This window comes from Dromiciops gliroides, chromosome 1, assembly GCF_019393635.1.
Source record: "Dromiciops gliroides isolate mDroGli1 chromosome 1, mDroGli1.pri, whole genome shotgun sequence".
NCBI classification, from domain to species: Eukaryota; Metazoa; Chordata; class Mammalia; order Microbiotheria; family Microbiotheriidae; genus Dromiciops; species Dromiciops gliroides.
The window spans coordinates 231,199,694-231,213,317 of NC_057861.1; the positions used below are offsets into that span (position 1 = coordinate 231,199,694).

Consider the following 13,624-nt stretch of genomic DNA (forward strand, 5'->3'; position numbering starts at 1 on the left):
AGTGTATATGGAAAGTAATTTGGGAGGAGAAGGTCTCAGAGGTAAGGGGATGAACAGGAAAGCACTCCTGAAGGAGATTGGACTTGAGCTGAGTGTTGAGGGAAGCTAGGGAAACCAGAGGTAGGGAGGAGGTGTATTTTAGGCAAGGGGAACAGTCAATGCAAGTGCATGGTGTTGTGAGGTGGAGGGTTATGTGTGAGAAACAGCAAGTGGACTAGCACAGACAGATCACAAAGCACATGTTATTTTGTAAAGTGAAGGGAGGAAAGGACTAGATTGTAAAGGCTTTTAAGGATAAACAGTATTTTAGATTTGATCTTGGAAGTAATAGGGAGCCACTGGAGTTTATTGAGTAGGGGAGTGGCATTGTTAGACCTGTTCTATTGGAAAACCATTTCGTCAGCTAAGTGGATGGATGATGAATTGGAATGGGAAGAGACTGGAGGCAAAATTATTGTAATAGTCGAAGTATGAGGTGATGAGGTCCTGCATCAGGGTGGAGGCTGTTGCAAAGGAGAGAATGGGACTTTCATAAGAAATGTTGTGAAGATAGAAACAACAAGACTTAAGGCAGAAACACTAGTTAGAAGATTATTCCAAATAGTCTAGGCGTGATGTTATGATAGCCTTACTAGGATGGTTGCTGTGTTCATGGAAAGAAGGGGATGGATACAAGAGATGCTGTGAAGGTAGAAACCACAAGACTAGACAATAGATTAGAAATGGGGAGTGGTATGTGAGAGTAAGGAATAAAGGATGACACCGTAGTTGTGAGTCTGGGTGCCTGAGAGGAAAGTGATGCCCTTAATAGTAATCAGAAAGTTGCGAATATGGAAGAGTTTCTGGGGGAAAGATAATGAGTTCTCCTGCACCCTGCCTACCCTAATGCCCTGCTAAAGTGAGAGTTAGACTATATCCTCTCTTTGTGTGCCCGAATCCAAATCTAGCCCTGGCACAGAGAATCATGAGGTGCCAGCAATTCCTGTTGGAAGAAGCATGCCTTCCTTCGAAGGAAGCACAGATGTTTGAGTCCTAGGGCAAAACCTCATTCCCCTCATGCAAATTACGGCTTAGTTCAATTCTCTCAGAATCTCTACAGAGTTCTTTTTCACTCAGGGAGAAAGATCTCAGTCCTTAATGTCCATCAATCAAGCTTAAAGGCTGAGGTAGAACTCATTTGTTTCTGAATAAATTGACTTTTTCCTTTTAAAAAAATTTTATTTTATTTTCACTTCCAAATTCTCTTCCTCCTTCTTCTCCCTCCCCTGCCCATTGAGAAAGAAAAACAAAATCCATTATAAATATGTAGTCATGGGCAGCTAGGTGGCCCGGTGGAAAGAGCACCAGCCCTGGAGTCAGGAGGACCCGAGTTCAAATCCAGCCTCAGACACTTGACACTTACTAGCTGTGTGACCCTGGGCAAGTCACTTAACCCCAAATGCCTTCAAAAAAAAAATGTAGTCATGCAAAATAATTTCCACTTTAGCCTGTCCAAAAAAGAAAAAGAAAAAAGAAAGAGAAGAAAATAAGCTTCAGTCTGCACTCAGCATCCATTAACTCTATCTCAGGATAGAGAGCATGTTTCTTCATGAGTCCTTTGGAGTTGTGGTTGTTCATTGTATTCATCAGAGTCACTGAATCTTACAAAGTTGATTTTCTTTACAATATTGCTGTTATTATATTAATTATTCTCCTAGTTTTTCTCACTTCACTATGCATCTGTTTATACAAAGTCTTCCTAGGTTTTTCTGAAACTATCCCCTTTATCATTTTTTACAATACAATAGTATTCCATCATATTCATATACTACAATTTGTTCAGTCATTCTCCAATTAATGAGCATCCTCTCATTAATTGTGTCCAGTTCTTAGCTACCACAAAAAGAGCTGCTATAAAAATTTCTATATGTATGGATTTTTTTCCTTTCTTTTTGACCTCTTTGGAGTATAGACCTTGTATCAGTATCTCTGAGTCTAAAGGTATGTAGAGTTTAATGGTTTTGGGGGCATAGTCCCAAATTACCTTCAAGAATTGTTGGAGCAGTTCACAGCTCCACCAATCATGCATTAATGTCTGGGTTTTCCCACAGCTCCTCTAGCATTTGTCATTTTCCTTTCTTGTCATCTTAGTCAATCTGATGGTTTCTAGAACCATTGACTTTGGAGATGTACTTTAGAGGATCATAAATCTAGTAGATTAGTCTCCTTTCTAGCAGACTGTAGGTGGATTCTATGAAGGCTTTTGCTTTATTATAATTCTTTGCATAATTAATCAGTGTTGAAATTGTGTAACTCCTGAAATTTATACACTGATTCAACAGAGACACTGCCAGGAGAGTGAGAGGCCAGAGGAAACTCTAATGAGGACAGAAAGTCAACACAACCTCCTTAAAAGCCACTGAGTTGCATGAAGGATCATAAAGACCTAAATCCTTCCTTTATTCAGGAAGAACATTATTAGGATGGTCTCAACCCCCCTTTTCACCCTTTCCTCCCACTCTAACCTGATGTGTCTCTTGACCTTTTTGTTGGGAAAAGAAAGGTAGGACTCAACGGACTCTTTTCATTCTGTAAAATTAATTGGCAATTATTCTTTGCATTTTGGGTTTCCTTTGTTAAGGGTTAAAATTCTAGCTAAACTGTCTAAAATATCTAATGAGTGGTTGCCAATAAATTATAAGCTTTAGCAAGAGTTAGACTTTTAAGCATTTATTAAGGAGAATAAGAATTTGGTAAAGAGAGAGAAAAAGGCCTAGATTTCTATCTATTAAAGGGAGAGCACATTTCTAGCTCCCTTCTCCACCAGAGTCCAGAGGAAAAGAGCCTGAGACCGAGCGCCAGTCTCTTCCTTCCTCCTCCCACTCATCCGCGTCACTTCCTGATGCCTGGTCTTGCCCTCAAAGACCTTCGCTTCATGGGCAGAACTCCTCTACAGTAAGTATCCAGCAGGTGGCGTTATTCCAATCGTTACAGTCCCCCCTGTTGTTCCTCAAGAAACAAAATGTTTCCTTGACGGAACAGTAAAAACAATATGATAACTATTGCTGAACAACAATATAGAAAAGGAAGAGAGGAAAGTTTTGTCCAGAGGGGCGATTTTTTTTTTTGTCCTCATGAACCGACGCTTTGACATTAGTCTTGCAAAGGGAGGGCCTCTGCAGAGAATACATGTTACAGATGGTGTATATTATAACAGAAAGAGAAAAAAAACAACAAAAACAACAAATCAAAACTGTTCATTTAAAGTCTCTGAAAGTCTTTTCTCAGATGTCCTCTAGGTGTAGTCGTGGAATGGAAGTCTTCAGGGGTTGATGTGTGGATGCTGGTAATCAGCCAGGAAAATTTCCTACAACATTGAGCTTAACACAACTTTAAAATAGCTTTGTCAATAATCAAATCAAACAATGAAAGTTCTCAAAAACATGTTTAAGGGAATTCAGAACCTTAGTTGTTACACATGAAACATATAATAAAACAAAAATTAAAACATTCTTTAAAATTATAATATTACTATAGTCCCCCCCTTATGGAGGGTAATTGAGAAGACAATTGCTGCAATATTAATTATTAAAAGTAATTTTTATCTTTGTTTCATCACTTTTTGCATCATCTGCCTAATTATCCTCATGCCATTATGAGAAATTTTAAAATCTAATATAATTAGTAACAGATGTCAAGGCCAAATTCAACACTGTTATTTATCATGACACCTGAGATAATTATGGGGGTTACCATAAAAGAACAGAGAAATGATGGGATATGAGCATTCCCACACTTGAGCAATATGTACTGCCCATACAGTATGCCAGGCTTAAAATAGGTGGATGGAATATATGTCCATGCCACCAAACATATTGGAAGAAACTGAGTCAGACTTAATCAGATGCATGGGATTAAGATGTCCATGGCATCAGGCATATAGGAGGGAGCATAGAAGCCAGGTGTAGAAGTGAGATGGGTGGGATGAATACTTCCAGCCATCTGTACAATATTGTGGGGAAAAAGAGAATAAAATATTAAACCAAGAGAATCCAACCTCAACATTTGTCAAAAGCCGTTCCCTCGGCCATACCTTGACTTCATGCATGTCTCCCCTCATGTGACAGTTCAGTGTCTGCTCTTGCATGTATTCCTCTTGTGATTGGATGGCATCTTGGCCAACTGGCATCTGATAACTCAGAATAAAGGCAATTAATGTCTTAAATGATAAGTTCCCATAATCCAAGTCTCATATGGATTTAAAATTGAGGATAATAAATGATTGCAAAAAATGTGAATACATCTTGACTCAAAATATAATATATAATTATGCAACAATTTCAAATAATACCCTTTTTTTTTACTTAGTATACAATTACTTTTGTGAAAAATCAGAACATACTTAAATACAAGTTAAAGCACAACAGAATCTCAAAGAACTTTTTTTTTTTGAAAAAAGAAAACTTTTACAAATGTTCCCCTCTTTTTTTTTTTTTTTGGAATATGCTTATCAAAAATAATACTTCTAGAATCAATTTACACTTGCCATGGCAACCAATTTGCCAGGGAAATGCTTTAAAGAGTTTGATCAAATAATCAGTTGAGAAAAAATAACAAAAACAAACAACTCAGAATATGGGAGCACAATACTCCTAGAATTAACATTGTATAATAAAATCAAAACCATCTTGCAATGTTTCAAAATTAGATAGACAAATGAATAGAAGAAAATACACATGGAACAATAAAAGACAATGAAATTCAAACTAAGGAAGTCTAAATGAATGTGAACTTAATATTAATAAGAGTATTATAAAATATAAACTTGATCACATGACTATAAAAAGCTTTTACAAATATTCTCCTTGTTTTAAAAACTAAATATAAAACACAATCTCAAAAGCATGAAAATCTCTATGAAAATAAACCCATACCATTAATTTCAAAATGTATATGTAATAGCATAGAAATCCTATGTAACCTCTGAACTGATATTAATACTCTGAGTGAATTCAGAACACCTTTGATTCCGATATCTAAAATCCCCAACACTCGCATCAATACCTTGCTGCTTACTTCTACATTTCTCTAAAATATATACCCTTCCATGGCAAAAGAAGCAGAGTCTTGAACTATGTTGATGGTTGTCATTCTTATTCAGTTTAAGTTTTTCTTCTTTAACCCCTTTATATTGTCTGTCAGTCTTTTCACCATACAAATGCTTTATAAGATTACTAATTAAAGACAAAAGCAGGTTAGCAAAATTATGAACAAAACAAGCATATCTGGAATTTAAAGAGTTTTCTAAGATTGTCTCAAAAGCACAGCCAGGCCGGGGAAGGGCTGAGCCTGAAGCTGCAAATGCAGGTAGAAAAAGTTGAGCATGCGCATCAGATCTCTGGACTTCCCAGGCAGGGGAAGCAATGGGCTTGGCCATAGGAGGAGTAGAGGGTGGGGTCTGGAGAGGAGGGGAGGGACCAGAGCAATTTGAATCAGACTTGATTTTGAACTCAGGCCTGGATTCCTCTTCCCCCACTTTGCCTCCAGGTGCTAGGGGATTAAAAGCTTCTAGAGGGTGGGTCATTGCCTCCAGGCATGCAAAATTAGAGCAACAATTAGTGTTAGAACTGGGAAAAGCTGCGGGAATCTCTTCAGGTTTCTCTGAAAAAGCATGGTTGGGAGAGGGAGTGATATTTCCTTGTGTGAGTAAGTTGCTGGCTCTTTTAACAAAAATAAAAAGAAAAATAGAAAATCCACAAAAACAAAGCATTAACATGATCTTATCCCCCATTTGTCTGGTTAAACAGACTAAAATCAAAAATAGGGTAATTAGGGAGTTTAAAAGGTCCATTCGAAAAAATTTAAAGGAAAACACAGCCAGTACACCAGTACTTAGCAGTTAAAGGGAGAGGGAGGGGAAATTTCTTACCCAACCAGAAGATCAGAAGACTGAAGTTTAGCTTTCCTCTTCGTGGTCAGCCATCTGTTAAGGGTTAAAATTCTAGCTAAACTGTCTAAAATATCTAATGAGTGGTTGCCAATAAATTATAAGCTTTAGCAAGAGTTAGACTTTTAAGCATTTATTAAGGAGAATAAGAATTTGGTAAAGAGAGAGAAAAAGGCCTAGATTTCTATCTATTAAAGGGAGAGCACATTTCTAGCTCCCTTCTCCACCAGAGTCCAGAGGAAAAGAGCCTGAGACCGAGCGCCAGTCTCTTCCTTCCTCCTCCCACTCATCCGCGTCACTTCCTGATGCCTGGTCTTGCCCTCAAAGACCTTCGCTTCATGGGCAGAACTCCTCTACAGTAAGTATCCAGCAGGTGGCGTTATTCCAATCGTTACACCTTGTACACAAAAAATGACCTTAGAGGCAGCCAGGTGGCACAGTGGATAAAGCACCGGTCTTGGATTCAGGAGGACCTGAGTTCAAATCCAGCCTCAGACACTTTACACTAGCTGTGTGACCTTGGGCAAGTCACTTAACCCCAATTGCCCCACCAAGAAAAAAATGACCTTATTTTTCAGCTGCCTCTTGTATATTAAATTCATGCTTGATTTAGGTTGATATAATATGAGGAGCCCAGAGGGTGACTGCAGCCTTGCTTAGGTAAGTGAACCATGTCCCAGAGAAGGAATGCATTTCCTTTCATGTGATATGAATTGAGTGATTCAGCAGAAGGTCCAGGAGGAGCAGGGCTGTTGTTTTCCAGTGCCTCTCAGTTAAAATGTCAGGCCCATTTTTGCAGGGCTGCAGGCCCTCTGGAGTCTGCACCTTCCCTCTGGCCCAGCAGCAGCCCAGAGTAACTGAGCTTCCCCACACGAGTCCAGGGCCTCTTGGAGATCTGAAGCAGTCTCTACAGGGGCTTTGACCTTTTCTGTTACACTCTTTCTGGATGAAACAAGAGAAGGAAGAATCAACTCAGATGCTGAAAATGCAGTGGCCACTGGCAAAACTACCACAGTGACCACAGACTGTGGCAAACCACATAGTCTGTGATATGAGAGGATTTTATCTTCACATAAAAGGTGACAAATAATGTTTTAAAGTTTGTGGTAAAGGAGTTTGTGTACAGTATGTATGATCCTCACAACCATATTATGAGATAGGAGCTATTATTTTTCCCAATTTTAACTGAGGAAACTGAGGCTCAGAGATAATAGAAAAGATCAAATGAGGTCGAATAAGCCCATAAAAATGGTGAAATTGCCAAGAAAAGGAATTTAGCACTAAGAGTTGATTACTTGGAATTCCTAAGCCCACAGGCCCACTGTATCCTATGGAATACATACATAAGGATCTTGCAATAAAGCAAGTAGTCTGGATCTGTTTAAATGCAAAAAGAAAATATGAGCATTATTTCCCTAGTATTTGATAAAGTAGGGTATCCAAACTTGAAAGTTTGATCATATCTCTCATTTGCCACTTATTAGCCTTGATAGGGAGAGTCCTGGGCCTTTCCCTTTACTTCATTGTTTCTCACTAGCTGTGAAAGAATCAACCCAACATGAGAGATCCATCGAGACAGAGGAGCCAAAGAGAGAATGCAATCAAAGAGAAATTGGCTGAGGTTCTGGTGCCTGTTGCCTGTTTGAAGGTTCCCCATATTCTGGCTAGTTGAAAAAGTCTTCTCCTAACCATGTGGCTAGCAAACTAGAACCAGTTATAGAATCACTCTGCATGTTTGCTTTAAAATAATCAGTACCGTATCATACAAAACTGTCAGTGTCTTCAAAATGGCAGGTTCTTCAAGGCTACTGGGTTGAATAGATTTTTCTTCTTGATTGTTCTTTAACTTCAGATCTTAAGTCCTTTACTTCAAGGTTTTTCATGTGTTTCTTTGGAAACTTGTAGTCTCTTTTCTTAGTTGTGTTGTGTGGTGTTTTATTTTTTGGTATAGGGCTTCCAAAGAACTGATTTGAATGCTCTGAAAGCATAAACATTTAAGTCTCCTGATAATAAACTTTCCCTATTAAAAGAAATCTTTGGGGCAGCTAGGTGGCGCAGTGGATAGAGCACCAGCCCTCGAGTCAGGAGTACCTGAGTTCAAATCTGGCCTTAGACACTTAACACTTACTAGCTGTGTGACCCTGGGCAAGTCACTTAACCCCAATTGCCTCACCAAAAAAAAAAAAAAAAAAAAAAGAAATCTTTAAAATTCTTCTTTTTTAGGATTCAAGTGCTTGAAAAAATTTTTGAGAACATGATCATGATTTATCATTCATATATTCTAGATAGCACCATGTGATGGTACCAAGTTTGATAGGCAGCTAGGTGGTGCAGTGGATAGAATGTTCAAGAAAATCTGAGTTCAAATCCAACCTCAGACACTTAATAGCTGTGTGATCCTGGGCAAGCCCACTACACCTCTGTCTCAGTTTTATCATCTGTAAAATAGATACAATTTCTTCCAGGACTATTGTGAGAATAAAATGAGATCATATTTGTAAAATTCTTTGCAAACCATTAAGTACTTTATAAATGCTGAACAAGAGATATTGAGATAGATTGCTGGATGAATAGATAAAGCACTTGCTATATACCAAGCACTGTGCTAAACATATACTGCTATGCTGGAAGTACAAGGTGTAAACAAATGATACTATCTCTTACATCTTTGTAATGTTATGAATCATTAAAATTAGACTTGCCATCCAATGCAATAGCACTTTTTAAAAACACTTGCTGGGAGCAGCTAGGTGGCACAGTGGTTAAAACATGGGCCCTGGATTCAGGAAGACCTGAGTTCAAATTCAGCCTCAGACACTTGACACTCACTAGCTGTATGACCCTGGGCAAGTTACTTAACCCTCACTGCTCCAGAAAAAAAAACCCACACACACACACCAAAAAAATACTTGCTAACACTGTACTAGGTTCTGGAGGAATTGAAAGCTTATGATGAAACATGATTCTTTCTTGTCTAAAGCTTATAATATCTGCCTGCGTGTATGTGTGTGTGTGTGTGTGTGTGTGTGTGTAACAGAAAATATCCACAAATAGTTTTAATGGAATATAAAATATAATAGGTTCTGTGGTACAAACAAAATGTTATAAGAGGCCCAAGGAAGAAGAGAACATTTTGATCAAGGACTGAATACAGAGAGGAATTGGCATCCTAGGATTAGCAAATGACACAGACAAAGATGAGGAGCCAGGAGAGTAGAAGCATAGTAAATAATTGAGCTTGGTTAGAGCAAACAGTACATGAAAGAAAATAGTGGAAGAGATGAGTCTGGAAAATTAGAGCGGTACCAGATTGTGAACTACCCAAATATGAGTTTGGACTTTATTTCATCCTCAATAAGAAGCCAACAAAGGATTTGCTGCTGCTGCTTCTTTTTTTTTTAAGAAGAAGAGCGCATGCTCAGATTTGTGAGTGCACAAATAAGTGAAGTATCTGTGATGTCCTCAACATAGGGAACTCATGACTCAGCAGATTATAGGATCATAGCTTTAGACCCGGAAGGTATCTTAAAGGACAGCTAGTCCAACTCTCTCATTTTAGTGATGAGGAACTGAACCCCAGAAAAGCTTCAATCAATAGGGGTTACTTGACTTGTCCAGGGGCACACCCAATAACCATTAGAGATGAGCTCTGTCTGACTCAAAGCCCAACCGTCAATCTACTGTGTCATGTTGTCACTATAGATTTTACACTGGGAAGATTATTGCCTATTAGACACCTCCAGATGGGTATGCTATTCGTACTAGACTCAAATATCCAAAATATATTGTATTATCTTTCCCCCAAGTCTACTTTTGCTCCTGATTTCTTAATATCTGTTAATGGCACCATCATTTACTTAATCGCCCGTGAGTGATATTACCTCTGACTCTTCCTTTTCCCTAAGCTCCTATTATATCTGTTCTCTCCTCTTTATTTGTACTGCAAACACTCTCTTAGATCTTCATTATTAGAAATAACTTTGTCATATAGATTCTACTTTGAAGATCTTTAATGCCTGGAAAAACATTCTGATTTCCATGTTTGGGTTAACAAATGGGGAACATTGAGTGTCTTCTGTCTCCGGTAACAGAAAAAAAAGGAAATTCTTATTTCCACTACCTTATTATGTGCTCTCACTAGTTCACACCTGGAAAATTGCAATCGTTCCTTTGCTGATAACTGTAGCTACAGAATTGAATTAAATGGAATTTCTTTGTCAAGTCATTTACCCTTGAATTAACTGGTTAGGATAATGAGGGGACCTGAAGCCATTCACTAAAAAAGGTGCTGTGCTCTATGAGCAAAGCAAAATTGCAGTAGCTCAAAAGAAATGTGATATGTGAAAATTTAGAGACGTCTCCCTCCAAAATAGTCATATGGACTTTTTGTGCTCAACCTGTGGTAGAGTTTTCCAAGTTCCTATTGGTATAATCAGCCACAGCCAGACACACTGTGCATTGACCCTGACATTATGGTGTCATTTTATTTCTCTTTGAGCATGAAGGACAAACAACAACAATCTACTGATTCAATTCAGCAAAAATCAGTTGAGTGCCTTCTATGTAATAGACATCTTGAGAGATGCAAAGAGGGCTGCCTCCAATCTTCTCCTTATCTCCATGCCCAAATCCATTCTATTACTACTTCTAGATTCATCTTTTGGTTTCTCACACATTAGTCACCTATTCAAAAACCTTCACTGGTTCCCCATATCTACACAATTAATGTCCAGACACTACAGTCAATACCCTTCACAATACGGTTCCTACTTTCATCAGTCAACCAAACTAACCAACATTTCTGGAGCAGATGATCAATTTATACCAGGTACTGTTTTAGGTGCCAGGAAGACAAAGACCAAAATTTTCTCTACTCTTTTTTTTTTTTTTTAAGTGAGGAAATTGGGGTTAAGTGACTTGCCCAGGGTCACACAGCTAGTAAGTGTTAAGTGTCTGAGGCCGGATTTGAACTCAGGTACTCCTGAATCCAGGGCCGGTGCTCTATCCACTGCGCCACCTAGCCGCCCCATTTTCTCTACTCTTAAGAAACTTCCATTCTATTTGCGAGAGGAAATACTATGCACAAAGTTAGATAGATAGATACAAAATAAACAATTTTTGTACTGGATCTATGATCCCATCAGTACAGGGACCTTCCTCCCAGTGAGGAAACTCCCTCTTACCCATTCATATTGGTACCTGCTCCATAACTTAACATATAGTTTTACAGAGTTGCCTAGAGCATAGAGTGGTTCAGTGACTTGTCCAGGACTATACAACCAGCATGTGTCAAAGGCAGGATTTGAACCCAGGTTTTCCTGACTCTGAGACTGACTCTATCTGTACCATGCCACATGTTTCATGATAAGTTCCATTCTCTCCCACAAAATACATTTATGGGAGCTGACCTGTGGGAATTAGAGAAAGGCTTCACGTAGAAGATGGCACCTGAGCAGAGTTTTGAAGGAAACAAGGGGTTCTATTAGAGGATGAGCTCAGTAAGAGCAGCAAATGTGCTGGATTCTTTGTCTCTCCCAAAGTGTCTACTATATTCAAAGCATTCAAGTGATATTAATTTAATTTCTTTGTTGAGTCATCTACCCCTGTATTACTGGTTAGGATAATGAGGGGACCTGAAGTCATGCAAATAAATGCAATCAAGACTCGGATATAGGCTCTTTTGCTTAAAAAGAGAAAAATCTTCAATAGGGGGAAGGGGAGGGAGGGAGAAAATTTGGAACCCAAAATTTGAAAAAGGAATGTTAAATTGTATTTACATGTAATTGGTGAAAATTAAAATATTGAATTTAAAAAAGAAAAAAATTACTGAACATCTACTATGAGAGCAATAAGCAAAAGGAATCATTATAAAAGGCCTTTTTTTAACCTTCAAACCTTCTTCTAAGTTATTCTCTTTTTGGTTTAAAATGTAGCCTAACCCCTTTCTTTATATGCACATGGAAACATTATTTTCAGTTCCTTCTGTATGTGCCCACATTTAATGGGCTTCAGATTGGAAAGAAAAGTATTCAGGATCCAAAGTCCTATGAAATGTTTTCCAAGTTAAATCTCACCTTTTGTGTGTATGTTCTGAATGTATCTTTCCATATTGTTAGAGTCTAACCTCAGGGGTTTTATTGCAGACTTACAGATTCTGCCCTGAATATAGAAGATTATTCCTCCAAGTTGAGTCCCCAAACAAAAAGGGCCAAAAAAAGCCTCATCTCTGGAGAGGAGAAAGAAAACAAACCAAAAGACTACGTGGTACCTATCTTCTCAGGGCAGTATGTACGCTTTCTCTTTTTGGTATTATCATTATTGTAGTGAGATTCTGGACTCATTCTTGCAGAATGAACTTGGTTACATCACCCCCTCAGGTTTCCAGGGATGCTCCTGAAGCACTTAGAATGGCCTTCTCCGTTGCACCTACTCACATTCCCCTTTTCTGATGTGCCCTTGACTGCCAATTGCCAGTGATAAGCATTCTAGTTCTACTCCATGAATCAACATTGATTAGTCTTTACAAAAGGATACCTACCATGAAGATAGGGCAAGAACAGAAGTACAAACACTGCGCGCGCGCACGCGCACACACACACACACACACACACACACACACACACACACACACACACACACACCCTGGGGGCACACTCTCCTAAAAACACCCTGGTCCCTATAGAGAGTCCTTCATTCTTGTGGGTCCAGAGCTAAAGAAGTTTCTACCCAGTATTTACCCCATCAAGTTCACCTCTAAATGCGACACAGCTGCCAAATGACTCTGTCTCAGCTACTGTTTGGCCGTGTCTCAAAGGTCTCTCCTTGATAGGCCTGGCTGGCTACCAAATTCAGCATGGGGACCTCTGGTGGCTGGTCATCCTAATCTTTGGAAACTCGTAACGTCATAACCGTCTCCAAACTCCTTCCCCTAAAAGCAGGACAGAGCAGAGGCACTTATTCGTGGGTCACATATTGACCTCTGGCGGGGAGAGCCTGATGCCCTTCCTCATTGACACTAGAAGCTTCCAGAATATCTCTTTGAGCTGAACAGCAGCCCCAGGAAAGAAATGGCCATAGTGAAAGCCTCACTTTGGCTTGTTGGTGCCTTTTGAATGCATCCCAGTTCTGGTTCCACAGCCAAGCAAAAGTCCATCTCTTTGTGTCTGGCTGACCAGAACCAGTCTGGAATGTGTACTCATGCTCCAAATGGGGGAGCAGGGCCTTTCCATTTCATGACACTTTTTACCCTTTCCTGAAGACTTCCCATTCTCTTCCACATGGAGATTGTGTGAACCATGCAAACTGCACATGTTCACTAGACCCTCTCCCTCCTTCTGCTTGCCCCACCCCTCTTTGCAATAATTGCATTATTTTTGTACTTTTGGAGCTTATAAGAAGGAATAGGGGGCAGCTAGGTGGCGCAGTGGATAGGGCGCCTGCCCTGGAGTCAGGAGGACCTGAGTTCAAATCCAGCCTCAGACACTTAACACTTACTAGCTGTGTGACCCTGGGCAAGTCACTTAACCCCAATTGCCTCACTTTAAAAAAAAAAAAGGAAGGAATAGGAAAGATTATAAGAGAGGATAGGAAAGGTGGGGGAATCTTTCTGAAATTTGGTATAGTGGAAAAGTGACAGAGGACCTCAGTTCAAAACTCACCTCTGATACCAGCCACTTAATCTCCCTAAACCTCAGTTTC

At 39.3% G+C, this 13,624-nt stretch overlaps 1 protein-coding gene across 1 annotated transcript in view; it reads left to right on the forward strand.

The window, feature by feature from the left end:
- The window catches only part of MYOM1 (myomesin 1), a 188,538-nt gene that overhangs the window by 12,824 nt on the left and 162,090 nt on the right, over positions 1–13,624 (forward strand). The window contains 1 exon segment of the mRNA XM_043976239.1: positions 12,070–12,210. Within this exon segment, the coding sequence (XP_043832174.1) occupies positions 12,070–12,210 (141 nt within the window).